This window comes from Octodon degus, unplaced genomic scaffold, assembly GCF_000260255.1.
Source record: "Octodon degus isolate 3935 unplaced genomic scaffold, OctDeg1.0 scaffold00045, whole genome shotgun sequence".
In the NCBI taxonomy this organism is placed as follows: Eukaryota; Metazoa; Chordata; class Mammalia; order Rodentia; family Octodontidae; genus Octodon; species Octodon degus.
Window position 1 is genome coordinate 9,801,786 of NW_004524621.1, and position 23,891 is coordinate 9,825,676.

The following is a 23,891-nucleotide window of genomic DNA, read 5'->3' on the forward strand; positions in this document are numbered from 1 at the left end:
TGAGAGGAGACTGACCTAAAGACCAGGAACAAGAGGACTATCCATCTGTCCATTGTTGGCTGGCTGTCTTGGGGAACCTGACAGTCGGAAATGAGTCTTTCAGTGTTGTTTCAGATGGTCAGATCTCATGAACTGCCGGCCACACTGATCACACCTGTGGGGCCGGTGTTTGGTGTGCATCCACATATGATGTCGAAGCTCATCAGAACAGAAGAAACACCAAGTACAGTCTTCCCAAGTGCACTTATAGGGCTTCTCTCCTGTGTGTTTGCGCTGGTGACTCACAAGGTGGGAGCGCTTCGTATATGCTTTTCCACAGTCCTTATATGGGCAGTGGTATGGTCTTAGAACTGAGAGTTGCCTTCTGGGTGACCCTCCTCAGGCCCCAAAGTTCTCTACTCTCTGAGGAGCAGCTGTGGGCTGTTCAGGCAGGAAGAGGTCTGTGTGGAAACCTGATGGATTATTCACAAGAGAGCCCTGGGATTCTAAGGTCTGCAATGATTGGGATCCAGCTGGAGGAATCAGAATGTTATAGGGATTTCCAAATTGTAACATCTGAGCTGCAGGTGGGAGTACAGCCTGCACCTCAGTGTAAGGCATGGTCGGACCCCAAAACATTTTAGACTGTAAAGAGGTTCTAAAAAGGTAATGTTGGGGACCCATAATAAGGTACTGTTGGAGCATTGGTGGGGGTAACCATTGAGATTCCAACTGAAGAAGGCATTAGTCCACTGGGGGGCATCCTCAGATTCTCACTGAAGCTCAGATCTCTGCCTTGAATACCAGGCTATAAGGGTACCATCTGGGGTATACTGTCAATCATTTCTGGCTGGGAGGGAGGCTCCTTCTGGTAGTACATCATGGGGCAGTAGTTCAGGACGCGATCATTCTGTGACACATTGAAATAGGCCCTCACTTCGCCTGCATCCTGCCTCGGTGTTTCAGGAGACAACAGAACAGTCCTCAACATCTCTCTGTTCTGAAAGCAATGCTCAGGACCTGGTGGGCCACAGTTCCAAGAGGTGTATACTCCACTGCCTCCAGAGGATGGCCACGCATCCAAGATGGGCAAAGGCTTCGAGTTATCCTTGGCAGTCACCACGACCGCTGTGCCTGTGTGTCAGGGTCAGCAGCTATGCAGGTGAGGGTCATCTCCATGCTGCTCCGGCACTGGCTCCTGTACTTTTGACCACTGGATATAAACCAAGGTTTCTGGCCTGGGCTGGTGGCGTATGCCCATGATCCCAACAATCCGGAAGCTGAAGCAGGAGGATCGCCACAAGTTCATGGCCAGCTTGGGCTACATGGTGAGACCATTTAGCTGTTTATTATAAAAGTTAGAATATCGGAGTATGGAGCTTTTAAGGTCACCACCTTCGAGGAACTTTCATGCACTTGGTCTTTGGAAAACCCCAACTATTTTGTATATACAGATACAAAATGGTCTTTCATTTGTAACCCCCTTTTTTGTTTTGTTTTGTCAGAGATGGGTATTCCATTGCCATTTAAGTATTGCAGGTGTGTGAATTCAGCAAAATATTCCAATATAGTCCAGTAGTCCATAACAGTAGTGATAACTGGCAGTGTTACAAGTTGTTAAGTCTTTTATAGCTCAGCATATTAACATGGCTTTAATTTTTTAACATTTATTTATCGTGTGTGTGTGTGTGTGTGTGTGTGTGTGTGTGTGTGTGTGTGTGTGTGTGTGGCCAGCTCAGCCCACCAGGGGGCAGGGCTGGCTGGCATGTGGTGCTGGGGGATCGAACCGCGGTCCCTGTGCTTTGCCAAGCTTGTTCCAAGTAGGTGCTTTAGACCACTGAGCCATCTCTCCAGCCCCCATGGCTTTAATTTTTATACCTTGTTTTTATACTTTTCTGCTGGATGGTTAAGACCCAAGATAAAGCAAGACCTATATAACAAGAAATCTAACTTTTGTATCTGACAAGGTCAGTCAAATCCCCTCAGGATTTACCCTGAAACCCTCGTTTGTAGATCTTATGTCAGTGTCAGCCATGTAGATGAGTCACAGCCATTGCTTGACCAATTTGCTCTCTGTGAAAGCCTGAGAGAATGTTTTCTCTCCATGTGACTCTCCTGAGGCATACTCTACATCACTAATCACTTTCCTCTGTGGCCCCCATAATCTCCTTGATCAGAAAATTTGGGCCACAACTGAGTTACATGATGTTACAGTACAGGTTCTCCTATGTCCTGAATCCTCACTGACCTTGGCTAGGGCCAAAATGTTGGCTGTCCTTACAGCCCTTCTTTTCTCTAATTTTTGGTCTGAAAACTTAAGTTGTTAACCTTCCAGAAGAGACGCTTAATAATATTATTACCCTACAACATAGGCAGTTGAGCTTAACTTCACTATCTGTCTGAATATCAAACATTTTAGACATAACATTGAACAGGTATTTTCCATCAAGTATTGATATGTTAAACTTTAAATCCCTAAAGAATGTGAAGAAAAAAAATATTTTAAAAAATATAAACAATTATGTATATTTACACAGAAATTTAGAAATCTAACCATACACAGCATTGTAGCAGGACAATCTTATGACTTTTTTTTTCTTGTTTCTTGTTTTCATTTATTACATTAAAAAAAATTTACTTGAGAGTAGACCTTATATTTTTATTTGGTCAGTTCTTTGCATAGGCTCCAGGCTGAATTTAGCCTTATTGCTATTAACTTTTTCTTTAGATCTGGCTCCATGGAATAGCCTGATAATACACTTAGTACCCAAATAGGTCGGTTAGCATTCTCTGGAAAAACACAAGCATACCCTTTGCCCTGGTTAGCTGTGGACTGAGTCACTTTTATTGTCCAGTATGGAGATCTCTCTAAAAGACCCTTTTAACCTTTTGTGTTTTTTTAACTTGGCTTGTCTTTCTGTTGCTGTAAAAGTTTAAAAATTTAACAGTATATATTGACAAGTGAAGTTGGCAGGATTGACTCCCCTTTGTTTTAAAAGAATTCTGATCATACAGTGAGAGACCTGTATTTTATATTTTGGAAGAGCAAATCATACATTTTCTCATTTAACCTAGTATGACCTATTTTTAAAAAATCAAATTATTTTAACTTATCTGAAGGATCATAATAGTCAATAACACCAGAGAAATTAGTCCAAAATCCAGATGGAGCCAATTAATACTATCAAATAAAGTCTGAAAATCATGAATGGTTGATCTGAACAGTTTGGGGCATAGTATATCTTTGTCATATAAGTTGACCCAAATATAAAGAAATTATTATGGTTTGTACCCCTTTGGAGGCCACCATTAGGCCTTTTATTAAATAGATGTCAAAATCAAGCAACTATTTAAACCTCATGGCTTTTACACATTTTTAATTTAGGACTATAGAACAATCAAACTTATTAGGAATTAAAATAATTTTAAGTAATCTTTTAAAATATCCTGGGGATTAGCCTTATACCTTTGTTGCTGCCCAATCTGGAGGCCACCCACATTTGTATTTGAAAAGCCATTAAAATGTTTTTAAAAATTTTTTATGTCCTAACTCAATATTTCTTTTAATAATTTTATTTAAAAAATGACCACTTGAGCAATATAAGAATCTGGTGTGGTTTAAACAATGGTTTGGATAGAATTAGAACTTTTATTTTCCTGTATAAACAGCATTGATTACACCAAACAAAACCTGTAAACCAGGGCTGTCTCTGGTTGATTTTTCTCTCTACCTGTGTTGGCCAAGCTGCTAGTAGCAGCTTAATGGTCTTAGTGCCTACAACGGGTTTTCTTGAGCCCACATTACCTCCTACAGCTCTAAGGGAGCTATGGCTCTATAGCCATGGCCTCTGTGTGCAGCCACTGTGTGTGCCTGCTGTTGTTTTGGTTCTGACCATTGGATGTTTTGTTTTTGCCCAGATTTTAAACACATACTATCTTGAGTCTTAAGAACTTGCAAAGATAGCCACACACATAGCCAATGCTAGAGCCACAGCATGTCATAGTCATGACCCACCTACTTAGCACCAGGAACACAGGCCTCTGCAGCTGAACCTATCTTGCAGATGCCTATCTGGGTCAAACTAAAATGGGAGATGGGAGCAGGGAGCCCTCTGTGATGTTTGTGCCCCTCCCCCTCGCCTTCTCCCATGGTGTCCCACTGCTTGGAACCAACTGTTTACAATTTAAAAGAACCTTTTTATTTCTTTATTTTTTACAAAACTTTTATAAGATAGTTTTACCATTACTTGTAAATAAATAATCTATCTGGTTATTTCCTGCTGACAATAGGGTCAGGCAATGCAGTAAGTGTTCTAATAGTATATCTGGTATTGACTTGGGGCTGGAGATATAGCTCAGTGGTGTAAGTGCCTACCTGGCAAGTGTAAGGTCCTGAGTTCAATCACTGGTACCGCAGGAAAAAAAGAAAAAGAAAAAGAAAAAAAAATTGACTTCTTTTTTTAATACACAATTGTTTTAATTTGAAAAGGTTTAGTAGTAGATATTATAGTATTTCTCCTTTATAATCACTATCAATAATCACCAAACGTTCAAATACTCCTTTCTATAATCAGAGCTACAGTATCTTTTAGAATAGGGCCAAAAACTCCAGTTTTAATTTTGTAAACTTTACAAGCTTGGAGCAAAAGCTGATTTTCCACAGCCATCAGATCTGAAGCTGTGCTTCCACTTCTGGGGGTTACGTGGAAAAGATCTGTGATTCTGTGTTTGATTGAAATTCAGGCTGGCCAATGGAAATTGCAGGTATCCTGTACTGTTTATCTCTGAGCCGCTGGATGACAGACCCATTCTCATTTCCCTGAGATTGTAAAGTTTCGCCATGTTTGGCGTGGCACTCATTAACCCAATGTTTACCTTTTCCACATTTCAGACAAAGTCCTGGAGCAGTCTTGTTACTCTTATCTCCTTTTTTCTTTTTATCTTGTCCTTTTATGCAACCTCTTTTCATATGACCTATCTTTCCACACTTAAAACATTTGGTAAGATTTTGTTTAAAAAGACTGTTAAGGGGCTGGTGAGATGGCTCAGTGGTCTAAAGCACCTACTTAGAACAAGCTTAGCAAAGCACAGGGACCGCGGTTCAATCCCCCAGCACCACATGCCAGCCAGCCCCGCCCCCTGGTGGGCTGAGCTGGCCACATGCACGCACACACACACACACACACACACACACAAATAAAATTTTAAAAAAATTAAAATAAATAAAAAGACTGATAAGGCAGCTGCCAATAAATTAGCTTTGTATGCATCTGAGCCAATATCAGCACAGGCCTTAATATATTCTTCCAATGATGCATCCTGTGCCTTTAAGCGTCCTTCTGACATTCGGTAATTGCATTCTCAAAAGCCAAAGTTTATAACAACTCCTTCAAATCTGGTACTCGCACTGTTTTGTGCATAGCCTCCCTTAATCAGGAGGCAAAATCTATATATGGCTCCTTATTAGATTGGAGAAGTTTAGCAAATGATTTTTGAGCATCCCCTGGCCTTCCCACCCTTTCCCACGCCCTCAAGCAACAGATGCCGGTGTGCGCGATAGCCACCTCATCATATTGCAGCTGGGCTTGGACACCCAGCCAGGCCCTGACCCCGTGAGCTGATCTGATGAAACGTTAACTGGGGGATTTTGTCCCATTAACCCTCTCTTCAACATTTGCTTCATCTTTCCACCAAGTTCTAAACTGCAAATATTGGCTTGGCTCTAAAATTTTATGGCATAGAACTTCCCAATTGTGAGGAATTAATCTCTGTTCATTTGCTAATCCTTGTATTAATCCAATCACATAGGTTGATTGCATACCATAGGCCAAAACAGCTTGCTTCAAATCTTTAATAACCTTGAATGCTAAAGATTGATGTTCCCATTGTACATACCTCTGGGGAAACTGAGCATTTGGTGGGTGTTGTTAGACCACCACAGGAAAAATACCCAAAGGGGCAGAATAAGCTTCAGCATCCCCCTGTTGTCTCCCTTGCATAAAAGAGCCTGAGATATTACACTTCTATAAATTTTTATGGGGGCTTCCTTTTTCTCCTCATATCGAGGAGTAGAAGAGTTAAAAAGCGGTGGTGAGGGGCTGATTTTTTTGTGAACTGAGATGGAGGAACTACAGGGTAGAGACCTCCATTTTTTCCATCAACTTAGAAAGCAAGTGTGATAATTGCCTTACCTCAGCTCGCAGCTCACTTACCTCATTCTTAAGTCTTTTGTTCTACATCCTCCAGATCCTCAGATTCTGTGGTGGTTTGCGATGTCATAAATGCCCTTTTAGGGCCCAGTTTGTCAGAGTCATCCCCACTATAGAGCATCAAGAAATTTAAAGAACCCACGCTCTCGGTATGCTAGGGAGCACCTTTATGTAGGGGCTCTTGAGGGGGTGCAACCTTATCATAATTAGGCACCAGAGGCCCCTTGCTCTACTTTTGTCCCCTTTTTTGTGATAGCATCCACATTTGTGAGGGAGGCAGAGGTCTTAAAAAGTCTCATGTGCAGATTCATATTTGTGCAGAAGCTGCTCTTAAGAGTTAGCAATATCAGCATCTGAGGCTGACCTTTGCAAATATTTCTTAGACTCTTCTGAGTCCAATTGCAATGGTTCCAAAGCGAAGGAAATTAAACTACAAAGAGACCATTCATGAAGAGGAATTGGTACTGGTTCCCCATTTTGGTGAGCATGATGTATTGTTCTCATAACTTGTTTCCAAACTTTTAAGTTTAAAGCAGCCTTCCTCTTACTTGAAACCAGTAACAATGCCTTTTTATAAGTGAAAATAATTCCTTGAAAAGCTTTGACTTCACTTTTACACCCACTCTTTTGAGTAACATCTGAATAAGATGGACATACTCATTTTCTACTGAAGCAGAGTTTCCCATTACTCTGAGCTTTTCCCTTTGGTTTCACCTATTCTGAGTGTACTTTCCCACATAGTTAGGCCTCTCCTAACTCACCCCTGGTTATTTTCCATGCACAACCTTGGATGCCACTTGTATGTTATGAATCAGTGCTGAAAGAAACTACGAGAAGACCTGATGAATGCCTGCCAGGCCACCCCCGCCCCCAGAGTGCACTGAGATGGCAATTGAGACTGGGCGTGGTAGTGCACACCTGCAATCCCAGCTCTTGGAAGGCTGTAAACAGGTGGATAACTATGAGTCTGATCTAGTAGTGACACCCTGTAGAACCTTCCCTCAAATACAAAAAAAAAAAAAAAAAAAAAAAAAACGACGAATATAGTGTCACAGGTCTCACTGAGATTAGTCTGTCTTGAAATGAGCCCAGAGCCACAGAAGCATCTCACATTTATTGACGGCTAAAGGCAGGCTAAGGAATGTGCATCATTATTTTGGTGAACACAAACTACTTTTTCTATCAGCTTTTTCCATTTGCCTAACACTAAGTTTACACAATGCTTGCTGATAACAGCAAAGAACAGAGTGCCATCAGGAGAAGCTATTTTCTGCAGCCTTGAATCACAGCTTGCCGGAACTTACAAGGGAGAAACAGCAGTTCACCTTAGGCTCCGTGTATTGCTCCTTACTGCCTGGGGACATTAGGCTTTTGTCTCATATCTATATTTCTAAAGAAGGTCAGTAAATACTTGTTAAGGGAAAACTGCAAGATGAAGAGATAACAATTATAAATATATATGCACCTAATGTTAGGAGCACCCTCCTACATAAGACAAATTTTAACGGACATGAAAAATCAAATGAGTAATAATACAATAATAATGGGGGATTTTAACATACTATTGTCACAATGAAATAGATAAACCAAGGGAAAAAATTAGCAAATAAATAATAGAACTAAATCAAACTTGTGAGAAACTGACTTGGTAGAGCTTTACAGACTGTTTTCACCTAGCAACAACAGAATACACATTCTTCTCAGCTGCACACAGGACATTCTCCAAAATAGATCATATACTAGCACACAGAGCACTCTTAAGTAAAGGCAAAGGAATCGAAATTATCCCATGCATACTATCTAATCACAGTGCCATAAAACTGGAAATTATTGACAAAAGAAGCTACAAAAACACCATCAACACATGAAATTAAATACCAACCTCCTGCTGGGGAGATGGCTCAGTAGAATAAGCGCTTCCCTGGCAAGCGCAAGGGCTTGAGTTCAATCCCTGGTTCCGCCAAAAAAAAAAAATTAAATAGCAACCTCCTAAACAACCAGTAGGTCACTGATGAAATTAAAGAAGAAATTAAAAAATATTTACAATCAAACAAAAATGCAGATACAACTTACAGAAACCTGTGAGATGCAATGAAAGCTGTCTTAAGAGGAAAATTTACAGCAGTAAATTCACACAGTAGGAAAACAGAACAAGCCCAAATAAATGATCTTATGCTGCACGTCAAGCTCCTAGAAAAAGAAGAGCAGGTCAAGCCTAAAGCCCAAAGGCAGAAAATTATGAAGATTTGAGCAGAAATTAATGCACTGAAGATGAAGAAAACAATAAAGAATAAATGAATCAAAGAGTTGGTTCTTTGAAAGAATAATTAAAATTGATAAACCCCTAGCCAACTTAATTAAAAAAAAAAAAAAAAAAAGGAAAGCCTACAAATTCATGCAATAAAGAATGAAAAGGGGCTGGGGAGATGGCTCAGTGGAATAAGTGCTTCCCTGGCAAGCACGAAGGCCTGAGTTCAGTGCCCAGTTCCGCAAAAAAAAAAAAAAAAAAAAAAAAAAAAAAAAAAGAATGAAAAGGACGAAATCCCTGCAGAACCCAGAAAAATTTGGAAGATCATCAATACCTACTTCCAAAATCTTTACTCACAGGACGGAACACACAGAGGAAATGGATAGTTTCCTAGATACATATGAAATGCCAAAGCTGAGTCAAGAAGATATACAAACTCTGAATAACCCAATAATGAGAAATGAAATTGAAAATATAATTAAAAACCTACCAACAAAGGAAAGTCCAGGTTCTACAGGATTCACAGCAGAATTCTACAAGAATTTAAAGATTTAATGCCAACTTTTCTCAAATTCTTCAATAAAATGGAAAGGGAAGCAATTCTCCCAAACTCATTCCTGAAGGCAAGCATTACTGATTCCAAAACCAGAAAAAGTTCCAACTAACAGAACAGAATACAGCAAATCAAGAACTTTATATGTAATGACCAAGTGGGATTCATTACAGGAATGTAGGGATGGTTCAACATACACAAATTAAAAAAGAATGTGTAGATAAATGCATGGTAATAGTTACATATTTGGAAATTTAAAATGCAGGTAACAATATAAAAAGGATGAGCCCGGGAGATAGCTCAGTGAAATAAGTGCCTGCCTGGCAAGTGCAAGGTCTCAACGTCAATCCTCGGTACTGCAATAAACAAACAAACAAACAAACAAACAAACAAACAAACAAACAATATAAAAAAGGAAAGGTCTCCGGATCCTTGCTCCAGCCAGCACCCAAGCCTGGCATGAGTGGGACCACCCAGGGCCCGTTGGACCCTCATTCCAGAAAGCACCCAGGCTCAGCGTGTGAGTGGGGCAGCCCAGGGCCCTCTGGATACTCATTCCAGCCAGGGCCCCAGGCCCAGCATGTTGAGGAGGACGCCCAGGCCCATTGGATCCTCACTCTAGCCAGTGCTGCCCAGGCCCTGTGTGTGTGTGGGACCACATGTCGGTTTACTAGAACCTCACTCGAGCCAGCACCCAGGCTAGGCATACGGGTGGAACTTCCTCCATTAGACAGATAGGCCCAGTGTGGAACCCTGTGGGAGAACTCCCTGCAGCGAGGCTAGAGGCAAAACCCACCCAATGATCCAGGAGATCATCTTGCCAGAGTGGCACAGCAGGTTCACTTCCAAGGGCTGCAGCAGGAAGAAGTGGAGCACAGCAGCTAGACCCAACCCATACCACCTGGACCAGTTTGAACTTGGTAGATCCAGACCTGGTGCTAAGGTAATAATTGCACCAAAGCTCTACACCAAAGGTCAGAAGACAGTGGTATACAAAATGACAAAGAGAAGAAGCAAAATGCAAGCTCAGGCTCCGAGCCGACCCAGAACAAGTGCAGGAGACAATAGCATAGAAAAAACTTGAAATCACAAACCTGAAATTTCTGAAATAATAGCATCTGAAGAAACAACTGCAGAAAGGTATAGAGGAAATCAGATCAGAAATAATTACTGAAGTAAAAAAAGAAGTGATAACTATAATGAAAGAAGTACTAAGTGCTTCTAAAGAAGACAATGATTTAAAAAAAATAGAGAATAGAAAAATGATGGAATCCTGGAATAAGCAATATAGGAAAGAAACAGAATGCATGAAGTAGATTCAAAGTGATATACAAGAAATTAAAACCTAATCACAAACTGGCAAAAACATTTGAATAAAAGTGAAAATAGACTTTCAGACCGTGAAGACACCATTGCAGCTAGTGAAAAGGTAAGAAAAGATCTCTTAAAACAACTAGGATGCAGGAAAAATAATTGAACATCTGCAAGACGACACAAAGATGAACAACGTAAGACTAATAAGCATCAATGAGAAAGAAGTCAATACAAATGATAAAAAAAGAATATGGGCAGAAGTAATAGCAGAAAACTTCCCAAATATGGGGAAACAATCTGACATTCAGCAACCAAAGTATACAGAATTCCAAATAACATCAACGCAATTAAAACCACACCCAGACATATTATAATAAAGATCCCAAAAATTCAGCACAGGAACAGCATACTAAAAGTTGCTAGAGAAAAGAAACAGATAACATTTAAAGGAAAACCTATCAAAATAATGACAGATTTCTCTTCACAAGCCATCAAGTCAAGAAGAGCATGGAGCAAAGTACTTCAAATCTTGCAAAAAAAATAAATTCCAACTCAGACTGATATACCCTGCAAAACTCTCTTTCAAGTTTAATGGAGAAGTGAAATACGTCCATGACAAAGAACTAAAAGGTCTGGCCAAATAGCTCAGCGGATTAAAGCGCCTGCAAGCAGGCGCAGGGGCTGGGAGTTCGATCCCTGGGCATGCCATGCCGGGGCACGCTGAGACCGCCATTGAGATTGGGTGTGGTGGTGCGCTCACAAGTCTGATCTAGCAGTGAGACCCTGAATACCCTGTGGACCCTTGCCCCTCCCCCCCCCGCAAAAAAAAAAAAAAAAAAACCTAAAGAATTTCAAGACAACAAAGCCAACCCTACACAGACTACTAAAAGATATTCTAGAGAGGGAACAAAATGACCACAACTCCATTAATGAGAATGGAAAGAACCCACCAAATAGGGCAAATAATTAAACACAGGAGAAAAAGAGGCATATAACAGCAGTCTTTCAATTATTGTTTTTTATACAGCTGCAAAATATTGCCATCAGCATACTCTACAAATGGACTTCTCCTGCACCCTATGGGTCATGATTCTGTCAGGTAGATATCAAGGAAATAGCAGTAGCTCAGTCCACAAGTGCTATCTGGCCACCAGTAAGCATCATGGACACTTGTACATGTGCACTACAGAGCAGAACTTTGTGTGATATCCTATCCCCAAAGTGTTATAAGTACTGGTCATATATTTTCCATTCCAGTATTTTTGTTATGTCTTATTCTTGGTAATTCTTTACTATCATGGAAACTTTTTCTTAGTCGATTATTTTTATATATACTTTTGTATGTATTAACCTAACCAAATACCGTGTAGGTACTCTGAATTGATCACAAATATGTATATATGATACACTACATTCTGGCCTCTTGGACTCACAATTTATTTTAATTTTTGAATACTATTTTGAAATATTTAATTTTGAATTAGTATTTAATTTTCTGAATATTGTTTAATTTTATTTTATGATTTACAGTTTCTCTGACTTACAATCTACTTATAAGACATGGCATATTTTCTCCTAGTATTAGAAACTTTAAAAAGTATATTTCCATTTTCCATTGACTTTATATTAGTTCTTCCTTGTCTTTATACACATACACACATGAAAAAAATGTGTACATAACCTGACATAAGATTAATACTGTTTTGTGGAAATCTTCAATGACCTTTTAAATGGGTTCATCTAATATAATTATATTTTACATAGTCCTGCATAACTATCATTCTGAGAGCTCTTTATTCTTTATCCAGGATCATATGGCAACTTCTCTTGCCTTCTGGATTATGGCCTTTGTTATTTCCTATATGCTACATCTGGAGGTATTACAATATTTCGAGTTTGTGTAAATGGAAAATATTTTACTTTTCAAAGGCATGTTTGCTAAGTATAATATTCAGTGAGGACAGATTTTTTTTTCTTTTTCAGTAGTCTGAATAAATGAGTCTAGTTTCTTACTCACTTGCTCCTTTTTTTTTGTGGAACCAGGGATTGAACTCAGGCCCTTGAGCTTGCCAGGGAAGTGCTTATTCTACTGAGCCATCTCCCCGGCCCTCTTTTGTTTTTTTCTAATGTGGAATAAGATGCTATTTAATTTTGTTCTTCCATAGCTAATATTTTTTTCTATGTATATGCTTTAATGATTTTTTCTTTACAGTTAGTTTTGGACAATTTCATTTTTGTGTATCTTGGTATGATTTTATTCATATTTCTTGTGCAAAAGGTTCATCTTTCTTAGAAAGTTGGTATAATTTTAACTAAATTTAGAAATTTTAAATCTTTAAATATTTACTGCCTGTCCCCTTCTACTTTCAGAATTCTAATTATATGAATATAAGTTTCTTGATTTTGGCACAGAGTGAACTATCATATGACTGATTAGTAAACTCTTCATGTTTATTTTAGACAATTTTCATTGTTACATTTATTTAAGTTTGTAAATAATTTTTTGCAATGTGCAATGTATTATTAATCTCATGTATTAATTTCAAAAATATTTTTCTAAAATTTACTATCTACATCTTATATCTTTCACATTTCAATATTTGTCTACAATTTTTAATTTGCTATATAATTATTACTGATTTTCAATGAAGTTCTGGGGTTTTTTTTTGGTGGAACCAGGGATTGAACTCAGGCGCTTGCTCTTGCCAGGGAAGTGCTTATTCTACTAAGCCATCTCCCTGGCCCCTCAATGAAGTTAAAAATGAGTCTTTTTTAAAAAGGAAAAGGAATGATGTTTTAAACAACTGGAAGGTTTTTTCACTTTTGAAAGTGCTATGGTAGACTGCAATAAACTAACAATATCTGTTTATACTCTACCATGTCCACTATAAAAGTGTGTAAGAAGTTAATACATGGCAAATAATAAAAGAATGTAATGGGCCTAAAGGACAAAAAGAAAACTTAAAGCAAACGAAGAGCAAAATGTACATATCAACTCAACTGTAACTTGAGAAAAATGATATGACCATCTCAGTAATATGCAGGAAAAGCATTAGTGAAATTCGACATTCCTTTGTGGAAAAAAAAATCTCAGCAAACCGGAAAAAAGCAGAGTATTTCCTTGATCTCCCAGTAAACATCTATGAAAAACTTACACTTACTAGACTTAATGGTAAAAGAATGCCTTTCCCCTGTACAACAGCAAAAAAGCAAAGATGTTTTCTCTTACTACTTTTATTTCTAAAACTTTTTGAGTGTTGTGTCAATGCTTAAACACTTTATATTTTCATGTTAGGGATGCTTCACTGGTATATATAATTTATGTACTATCATTCAACAACTAAGCTATTAATATAGACAATCACATGAATAAATCTCAGAATCAGGCTCAGTGAAATAATTTATATCACCAAAACTCTACATAGTGACAGATTCTACTTAGGTAACATTGTCAAAACTATAGAGATAGATATCAGATCAACAATTGCCAGGAATTAGGAGGCAGAAAAGACTATAAAAGAGGAAGTCTTTTGAGATGACAAAAATGTTTCAATTTCAACCATGATGTGATGAGTTATACAACTAGGTACACTTATTAAAACTTGTCAAAGTATATACTTCCCCAAAATAATATGCAAATTAATTTCAACAAATCTGAGCCCAATATATTTTTAAGTAAATGTACTTAGAACTTCAATTTAAAGATTACAACTGTCAGACTATCTGTTTAAAACACATAATAGAGCCAGGCATGGTAGTACATGTCCGTAATCCCAGAACTTGGAAAACTGAGACAGGAGTATCACCATGAGTTTGAGACCAGCGTGGGCTACATAGTTAAAGACCAGCCTGCACTACAAGTGAAACCCTGTCTCAAAAAAATAACAAACAATTGTATCACTTAAGAGTAAGGCTAAGTTGTTATACATGTTCATGTGACAGATCTCAAAGTCATAATGAAAATGCAAATTAAAACAAAAATGAGATTCTACTAATGAACACTAAGTGTTCACATTGTGTGTACTTCCTGTGAGTCATGTTAAAAATTTTTGCAATCCACTGTTCCAAATCATGACATCTTCTTCAGAGTTTGAATACTAATCTTTCCCTTACAAAAATAAATTGATCTTGAGAAAATTAAAACTTTTATTCCTCCAAGACACCATCAAGAAAGTTAAGAATGAGAAAAAATATTTGTATATATTTGCTATCTTATCATTGCCATATATATCATTGATTAGCAACTTATATCTAGAATATGCAAAGTACTCTTACCACTCAACAAAAACTCAATTGAAAATGGGCAACAGATGTGAATAAATATTTCTTCTCACAAGATACATAAATGACCAATAAGCACATGGGAAGATACTCAATGACTTTAATCAGTAGGGATAAAAAGCAATGATCCACAAAGTCCACATCTACTAGGATGGCTCAAAAAGAGAGCAGATAATACTAGTGGAAAAATTATTTTTATTTTTTTGAAGGAAGGAAAGGTTTATTTAGCTCACAGTTATTGGGAGTTTCAGTCCAAACTCAGCTGGCTTCAAGGCAGAGTGGCACATGGCAGAGAGCACGCTTTCATGGCGGCAGCAAAGAGCAAGAACAGCCAAGGGAGGCGTAGCAGCAACAAATGGCTAGAAAGAGAAAGTCTGTCTCTGGTAAGTTTCATTCAGGCTCCCTGCCCCAGGCTGAGGGAAGTACTCACACTCATAATCCCAGCATACTAAAACTTATAATCTCAGCGTTGGGTTACCCATAATCGCAGTGGATCATGAGTTAATCACGAACTCTGGAAGTCCCTGCCTCATGAATGCATGAAGCTTTGGGGGAACTAGACACAAACCATAGCATTCTGCCCCTGGACCCCCAAAGTTTCATGTACAACCCTTTGTGCAAAACACATTTCAGTCCATCTCTAAGAATTGCCAAGTTTCCAACAGTTTCAGCACTGCTGAAAACTCCAAGTCTCCTCCAAACTCTTACTGTGAGCCTGTGTACAAATGAAAACTTAAACACTTCTAACATTCAAAGGCACAACATGAGCATTATCATTCGGAGAGGTAAGAACATCAAGATACAAAGTACTGGGTCCAAAGCAAGTCCAAAATGCATGTTTAACATCTGAAGTAATCTGTGGCAAATTGTAAGCTCCATGTGGTTCCACCCTAAGGCACTCTTGGTGGTAGCTCCCATGGTTTCTCTCTTAGGCCAGCTTTGCTCCCTCCTTGCAGTTTACCTTCGATAATCCACGTTCCTGGCTTTTCCAAACTTTTGGGGTTTCCACTAAATAGGTGTCTCACTCACAGCTTTACACATTGCCCTCTCAGGAGCACACTGCTTGGCTTCCCAAGTTTTCTTCTGAAAACAAGGTGGAAGCCTTCTTAACATCAGAACTCCTGTATTCTGAATGCACCTAAAACCAATACCATGTGGATGATGTCAAGGTCTGTTGCCAGCTGGAGAGTAGCCAGGCTTTCCTGTCTCTTGGCTGTAGGGATTCACTGCTTGGACTGATAAACACTCTTACCCTGATTCTGAGGAACAAATTCTCAGTGCTGGCGCCATTTTGGAACCTGGTGTGGCCGCTGCTGCCCTTCTGTGGCTTTCTCCTCAAGGCAGTCTCTTTCTCTTGCAATTGAGGCTGCAAAGGGTGGAGAGCTGCTCCCTTCAGTGATGCCCTCAGGCCATCCTTTCAATTCTCTGGTTCCTTCCAGGCAATAGAGATTCTCTTGGCTTTTTTTTTTTTTTTTTTTAGGACAGGATCTACAGGGTGTTCAGGGTCCCACTACACAGATCAGACTTGTAGTGATCCTCCTGTTTTCACCACCCAAGTGCTGGGATTACAGGTGTGTGCCACCACATCCAGTCTCAATCACCATCTCAGCATGACCCTCCCTCTGGGGGGGGGGGGTTGGCACAGCACAGTGGGGATCGAACCCCAGCCACTGAGCTCTACCTAAGCAGGCATGTTAGTCTGCTGAGCTATCTGGCCAGCCCTTCAGCTCTATATTTGCTGTCCACAGAGTTCCTGGTGTTTTTTTCTGGCTAAACTCACATTTTAAATAATCTTTCTGTACTCTTTGCTCTTGCCTCTCAACACAAATCTGGCTAAAAGCCCCTAGTAACAGCCATACTACCGCCCCAATATTTGGCTGCTTTTGAAAGATTAATCAGTCGGCCATGCTTAATCTCAGTCTCAGGCAAAGTCTCTGGACACGAGCAAAATTCAGACAGACTTTGGGCCAAGCCACAGCACAAATCATCTGGAGTCCAACAACAAACAGTCCTTCTTCCCAGCAGCAACCTCCCCAGCCTGGTCTTTACAGGCAGGCTTTCTATCAGCCTTCTGGTGTTCTGAGCTCTGACCAGAACCTTCCAAAAAGAACAGCCAAAGCTTTTTGCAAATAGAGAACATCTTTGAACCTTTCCTATCTGTTCCCATAAACCATAGCTTCTAGTCTACATGGTCAGGTTTAGTCACAGCAACGACCCCACTTCTCTGGTACCAAATTCTGTCTTACTCTTCTCTCATTGCTGGGACAAACACCCAACCCCCAAAATGAAGGAAGGAAAGGTTTATTTAGCTCACAGTTACTAGAGGTTTCAGTCTATACTTGGCTGGCTCCAAGGCAGAGTGGCACATGGCAGAGGGCGTCCTTTCATGGCGGCAGCAAAGAGCAAGAACAGCCAAGAGAGGAGTAGCAACAAAATCTAGTGGAAAAATTAGAACCTTCATACATCACTGGTAGGATTGCAAAATGATAAACTTTTTTGGTTCCTTAAAAAGCAAATTAAATGACCCAAGCAATTTCAAACTAAAAACATATGTCCACACAAAAATTTGTACACTAATGTTCACATCATCATTATTTAAAATAGTGAAAAGTTGTAAGTAATCTAGTGTCCATCTAGTCAATGTTCTGGTAAATGAATAAAATGTGATATATCCATGCAATAGCATATTACTCAGCTGTAAAAACAGAATAAAGTATCAATATACACCACTTGATAAATCCTGAAAACCTTATGTTAGGAGAAAAAAACTAGACCTCAAAGGCAATGTAATGTACACCATCATTTGTATGAAATGTATAGAGCAGTTAATCTTCATAGAGACAGAGAGTAAATTAGTGGTTGCTAAGGAAATGAAATGGAAACTGACTATCTCTATAGGTTCAAAGTTTCTTCTGGAGATGAAAATATCATAAAATTAGATTGTGGTGGGCCAGGGAGATAACTCTGCAGTCTAGGCACCTGAAATGCAAGGATCCAGGTTCAATCCCCGCCACAAACCATGCTGGCCCTGACCCAGGCCCACAGAGCCAGGCCCAAAATTAGGCGTGGTGGTGCATGCCTATCATCCCAGCACTGGGGAGGCTGAGATAGGAGGATCACTATGAGTATATGCTGAGCAGCAAGACCCCGTATCAAATCAATTGAAAAAAGAAAAAAAATTACATTATAGTGATGACTGCACAACTATAAAAATACTAAAAACCACTGAATTGTATACCTCTTAAAGGAGTAAATCTTAAAAATATGTCAATTATTTTTTTAACTTTTTTTCCCCATAATTTTATTGATAAACAAATAGCAATGAGATAGTTTCAAATCAAATAGGTAGGACAGATTCAATAATTAACACATTGCATACATTTCTCCTAGTGGTTAATTGCTGTACAAGATGCGGACATGATATCCTTTTTACAAACACCATTAGAACAAATCGCTCTATTCATTAAGAGAATGTAACTATATATCTTATCCTAACCACTTTGAATACACAGATACAAAATGGACATTCATCTGTATACCCTTTTTTTGTTAAATTCTGTTATTTGAATATTATAGGCGTGTCAATTATTTTTCAATAAAGCTATTATCTAAAAATATAAGATCCTTTGATAGCTTCCCCTTCCAAGTGTTTACTTCAGTTCTAGTTTCTTCATGACTTATTTTCAGCTACCTTCAACTTTCATCCCCTGCTATTTCCCCCATTACACTCTCTGTTTCTACCCCTGGCCACTTTTATATCATTTTATGATTTGATATCTTTTTGTACATATTCTTCCTACTATCAGAATGTCATATTCCCCTTTTTGCTTTCTAACAAATCTCTGTATCTCCTTCAAGAACGAATGCTGTCTCTTCTAAGAAGTATTACTATTTTCAGATCACCTCCTCTATGCTATAAATAGTGGTCTATACCTCAGCAGCAGATTCTGAATGCCCTGAGTTTACTAGATAGTATCATCTTCAGCTCCAGGACCTAACACTTATAAGTACTTAGTAAATGTTTATTGAATAAATGAATGACAAAACATTCCCTTGCTGCTGGCCAGAAATAGTGCTATTTTTTTTCCAACTGGTTTAATTGGTAAAATCCATACAAATGTAACTTCAGTTCTGGCCTTTAGAGACCAATAAAATGAAATAAAAATACAAAATTGCGGCCAACACTGAGACTTAGGGAAATTATCATGAAGTAACATTTCATGGGGGTTCACAGTTCAGATACTTATCATTGTTGACTGAACATACTTACCGAAGTCAATACTCTTTTATTCAACATATTAAATGTGTTGTTTAACTCTGGTAACCACAGCTGTGACTTAGTTAACGATCTCAATAAATCCTACTTAAATCAGAGACAGGAAAAAATTATGTAAATGAATTCTTATCTGGTTTTCTGCCCAAGGCATATTTGATAACAGATAAAACATACTCCAAACACTTTCTACTTAATAATCAGGACGCCATTTGAGGTTTTATTTGGATCAAACTCAAATACAAAGACAAGCCTGTTACATTCAAATAGTTTTATTTCAGAAAGAAATTATACATTAAGAGGAGACAGGTTAAGAGCTTACATCCACATATAGATTGGAATCTAGGAAGGTCAAGAGTTATTAATAAACAAAGCCACATGATTAAAAAAGACAGTAACAGATAATGACAGATGGGCTCAGGCTTGCCTTCGTTTCATCCACAAAATGCCTTTTGTTTAAAGACAAAAGATATTAGTCTTTAAGACAGCTCTTTAGAAATAAGTTTGTAGTTCCAATGGACTTTAAAATCAAACCAATCATACCAGACTCCATGTAGGCTGTATTACGCTCATGTTCAAGCAGGCAGGATAGAAACCATCCATCAATTATACCTTGCAGGTAGACAGGATATCTTCCACTAAGCGCTTGTAAACCCAGGCATCACCCTTAAGTCGCTGCCTCCTGATACCCACCACATCAGGCTTCTGAAGCTGGCATACTTCTAGTTCAAACTGCATCGTCACTTTGCCAAAATCTGACTGTGTTTGACACTTCAGTGTATAGCTGTGAAAAACAAAGTAAGATACCAGCTAGTAGGAAAACCACGAATATTTTGTACTGTACCAGAGGTGTCTCAACTTCTAAGAAGCTGGAGGAGGAAATGAGATATTATTTCGTATTAAGCAAAATACTACTGTTTAGTTTCCAAATGGCCTGGCTATGCTTTAGTGATGGAGTATGACTGGTATATTCCAAGAAGCTGAACAAAAATCCTAAGAGGGAATAACAATGAAAAAGCTTTACTAGAATTCTCTTGCTCTAGAGAAAAGCCCTTCTTTCACAGCTATAAGTGCCACTCATGCTTGGGAAATCTGGCATTCTTTATGCATCCCTTTCAACACTGTAATCCAGGAACATTAGGCCATGTTCACAATGTTTACCACAAAGGAAAGCAAGGAAAGATCAAGAATATTTTGTATACACACATCTTGTCAGAAACTTTGTCTTTCATATAAATAAAACTGAAACCACTATCCTATCAGAAGGACATATATTTTTGAGTTTCCTAATGGTAACAAGAAATAATGATTTTCAACACTTTATGGCAGAAGCAAAAACAAGACACAGCCCAAGGATGGTACTTTCCCACTTGGGACATTTAGTGTCAGAACCACTGCCTACAGCAGCTACCCATGATGGAAAGACCCAGGAGAAGCTAAGTTTTAAATTCATCTTAAAAAATAGGAATGATCCTGAAAAGTTAGACAAATTGAATTTATCTAAGTGAAATCATCTTAAAGTGGATTTACATTATAAAGTTTTAATAGTTTTACTGACTTTCACTAGACAATAAACACTATGACTGATTTTAAATTTCAGTTCTCCTAAATATTTAATGGTATAAGATTGGACACTCTTCTACAGGAATGTAGAGAAATCTTTTTTTTTTTTTTGCTTATTATGTATTATGAAATTTCATAAATTATCATTCTCTGCCCTACTATCTTACATATTTTGGGAAAGGAGCATGATCTCTTAAGAAAAATAAGCAGCCAAATCAGAAATGCCAAAGGAGTGGGGTCGGGGAGATATAGCAGCGCAGCGCGTTCCTGGCATGTGGGAGGTCCTGAGCTCAACACCTGACACCCACCCCCCCAAAAAAAATTAATAGTTCAAATAGAAATGCCAAAGAAGTACCTTGTAAAGGTTTTTCATTTTTCTTTTGTGGCAAGCCTCTATCACTAAGATTTAGCCCCAGCTCCATCTATCCATTTATCCATCCAAGACAGAATCTCAATAAACTGCCAGGATGGCCTCAAAATTGTGATCCTCTAGCCTCAGTAGTTTAGGAGGATGAAGTACAAAAAATTTAGTTTGAAAACATTTTGTCCATATTCGAAAAGGATAGGGGCTGGGGAGATGGTTCAGTAGAGTAACTGCTTGCCTGGCAAGCTCAAGGGCCTGAGGTCAATCCCCAGTTCTGCCAAAGAAAGAAAGAGAGGGGGGGAGGAGGAGGAGGGAGGGAGGGGGAAAGAGAGAGAGAAAGGGAGGGAGAAAGGAAAGAAAGAGAGAGAGAGATAATAATATAACATAATTGACATCACCCCACTAAAAAAGTTTTGTCTTTCTCCTTTGTCAGAAACAAGGTAAAAACAAACAGAAAGGAAAAGAAAAGGGTTAGAACTAAGCCTTGGCTGCTCAGGAAGGTAGGAAGACAAAGTATTGGTTAGCACCGAGTTAGTGAACTAAGAGCGATTACATGCTGAAGGAAAGATTACCCAAAGGCCTGTGATAGAGGTTTGGCTGAGGATTCTCCAACCAAGGCACCAAGCATGAAGAAGAGAACAGATTGAATTAAATGGATGTATTCTCATGAAGCCAAAAGAAAATCTGGATTTACGTAAGTAATATTCACCAACATTCACAGATAGTAAAAGTGAAATTACACTTGCAAAAGACTGTTTCTTAAAATATTACTCCAAATGACTATTTCATTTATACAGTTTTGATAAATTAGTGGTTCTACTTAGCTGCTTTAATAAAGAAATTTTATAAACATGAATTAGTGAAGATGCCTAGAAATATAAACATCTTGGGTAACCAAAGAATGGCTATTCAAAGCATGAGAACATCATTAAGAAAACAATTTAGGAGTAAGGGAAATTTTTATTTCATTAAAGTACTAAAAACACAATCCTATAGCCAGTCATAAAGTAGGTTCTGTATAAATTCTGAAAAGTTCAAAATGTTTCCTTAATTTAGATTACAAGTTATAAAAATTACTATAAAGTAGAAAATTAAAGTAAAACAGGATTTAAAAGAAAACTGGAAGTTCAGTTTTGCCTGGTCTGAAATGGAAGTCTAATTTTCAAAGTGGTAAAAATATGGATACTAATTAGGTCAAATCAAAGAATAAATCATGAACTACGATAACTATAAAAACTTTTTGGAAAATGGTGGGAAAAAAATTTTAAGCAGCAAGTGGAGAGAATCAACCCACATTTCTTCAACATCCAAGTAAGTAATATGTGAAACAATCTATAAATGAACTTCTTACCCCTTTTGTACAAAGTCAACATGCTTCTTTGGGAGAACAGACATTAATTCATTCAAGAGTTGATCAGGATTCACTAATTTGGTTGTAGTCACGTTATAGTGAAGCTTTAAAAAGAAAATAAAGGGGTGAAAGTAAATCTTTACATCAGTACAAAGTTTATCCTATCTGATCTAGAAACACAAAACTCCTGACAATAAACTCAACTTCCCCCACACCCTTTTGTAGCTAAGATCTCCCTGTGTAGCCCAGGCAGTCCTCAAACTCATGATCTTCCTACCTAACCCTCTGAAGTGCTGAAATTATAGGTGTGCCACGTACCACAACTGGCTATAACACCTTTTCACACAGAAAGATTTCAAGAAAATACTGAGCCAACCCTGTTATCTAAATTAAGATAGCACTGGGCAAGCTTGGAGAAATAATGTTTATTAAGAACTACACATTTATTATCTACTCTATACTTTCACGTTCTTCTACCAACCTTTTTAAATGAGTTAACATAAAATGGCACCAATCTATCTAAACTTTGCCTGTTTTTCCCTTTCTACACCAGGACAGAGACATTAACAGTCCTGAAGTGTAAATTGTGTGAAGATGAAACAAATTGTTGGATGTGTTTTCTCAGTTCCTTTTAGATTAAAGACTACTACAGAATTCCAGGAGCTAATTCTATCCCAATTTTGTAAGAGAATAAATCAATAGGTATTTGTCTAAAGAAGTAATGTTTTATTTTTCTTATTAACTGAGAGCATGACTCTCTAAGAAATAATTTCATTCTTAAATGGCATCTATCCCTTCCTTCATTGAACAACTATTTATTGAATACTTCCTATGTGCCTAAGACATAGAGAAAGGGGGGAAAAAAATCTCTGTCTTCCTAGTAGTTCTCTCATTGGCTAACAAAATCAAGTTTCTGTCCATTTAAATCTAGAGTTCTTTTTATACATACTAAAATGCTGAGGTAGAAAAGGACCCAACCACCTTAATTTTCAAAATAAGAATCTATGGTCCAAAGAAGAGATCTAAATTTCTTAAGCTAGAGCTTCCCATACTATTGTATTAGCTATAACTGATAGACAAGAAAATTCTTAAGTTTTTAAAATAATGTACAGTTCATTACATTATACAGTTCATGATCTCAATACTTACATTTTTGAAAGTGTCAATATAAAGAAAATACCAGACAAATAACAGTTCACATCACATGCCAATACAACAAATGTGAAGTTGAGTGTTACATAGTCAAGTTGGTGGCTGCCATGTAAGGAATAAAAGCTTAATTCCATAAAAGGAATAAGAACCATGGCCAGGATGGAATCCCATTTCTTGATTCTAAACCAAGGCTTTTTACCAAGTTAAACTGGTTTATCAAGATAATAATAAGCAGAACACTTCCAAGTTAGAATTTAAATTACTATTTTTGTGAAAGAAAGAACAATCCTAGTTTATCTATTTAAATTTCAAACTCATAAAGACTGCTTCCTAAAAGAGAGGTTAACTGCATTTAGCTTGATATCTTAAAAACGGTGTTCATTGTACTATCTTCCCACTTTTCAATATGTTTATGATTTTTTTAATACAAGATCTTGGTTTTAAAAAAAAGAGGCTAACTTCAAAAATCAAGTGTTTCACTTCTAAAAAAAAAAACTTAAAAGCATTAAAAAGGGCTAAAAGGGCTGGGGGAGATAGCTCAGTGGAATAAGTGCTTCCCTGGTAAGCTCAAGGGCCTGAGTTCAATCCCCAGTTCCGCCAAAAA

The 23,891-nt window shown here is 38.1% G+C and overlaps 1 protein-coding gene and 1 pseudogene across 1 annotated transcript in view; both read right to left on the bottom strand.

The window, feature by feature from the left end:
• Positions 1-15: 15 nt before the first annotated feature.
• Positions 16-700, bottom strand: LOC101582847 (annotated as a pseudogene).
• An 18,569-nt stretch (positions 701-19,269) lies between these two features.
• Positions 19,270-23,891, bottom strand: part of Melk (maternal embryonic leucine zipper kinase) — a 111,859-nt gene continuing 107,237 nt past the window's right edge. Inside the window, exons 17-18 of the mRNA XM_023716075.1 lie at positions 22,136-22,239; positions 19,270-19,641 (exon numbers count right to left, since the gene is read on the bottom strand). Coding sequence (XP_023571843.1) covers positions 19,464-19,641; positions 22,136-22,239 — 282 coding nt within the window. The 3' untranslated portion in view covers positions 19,270-19,463. The remainder of the gene's footprint in view (positions 19,642-22,135; positions 22,240-23,891) is intronic.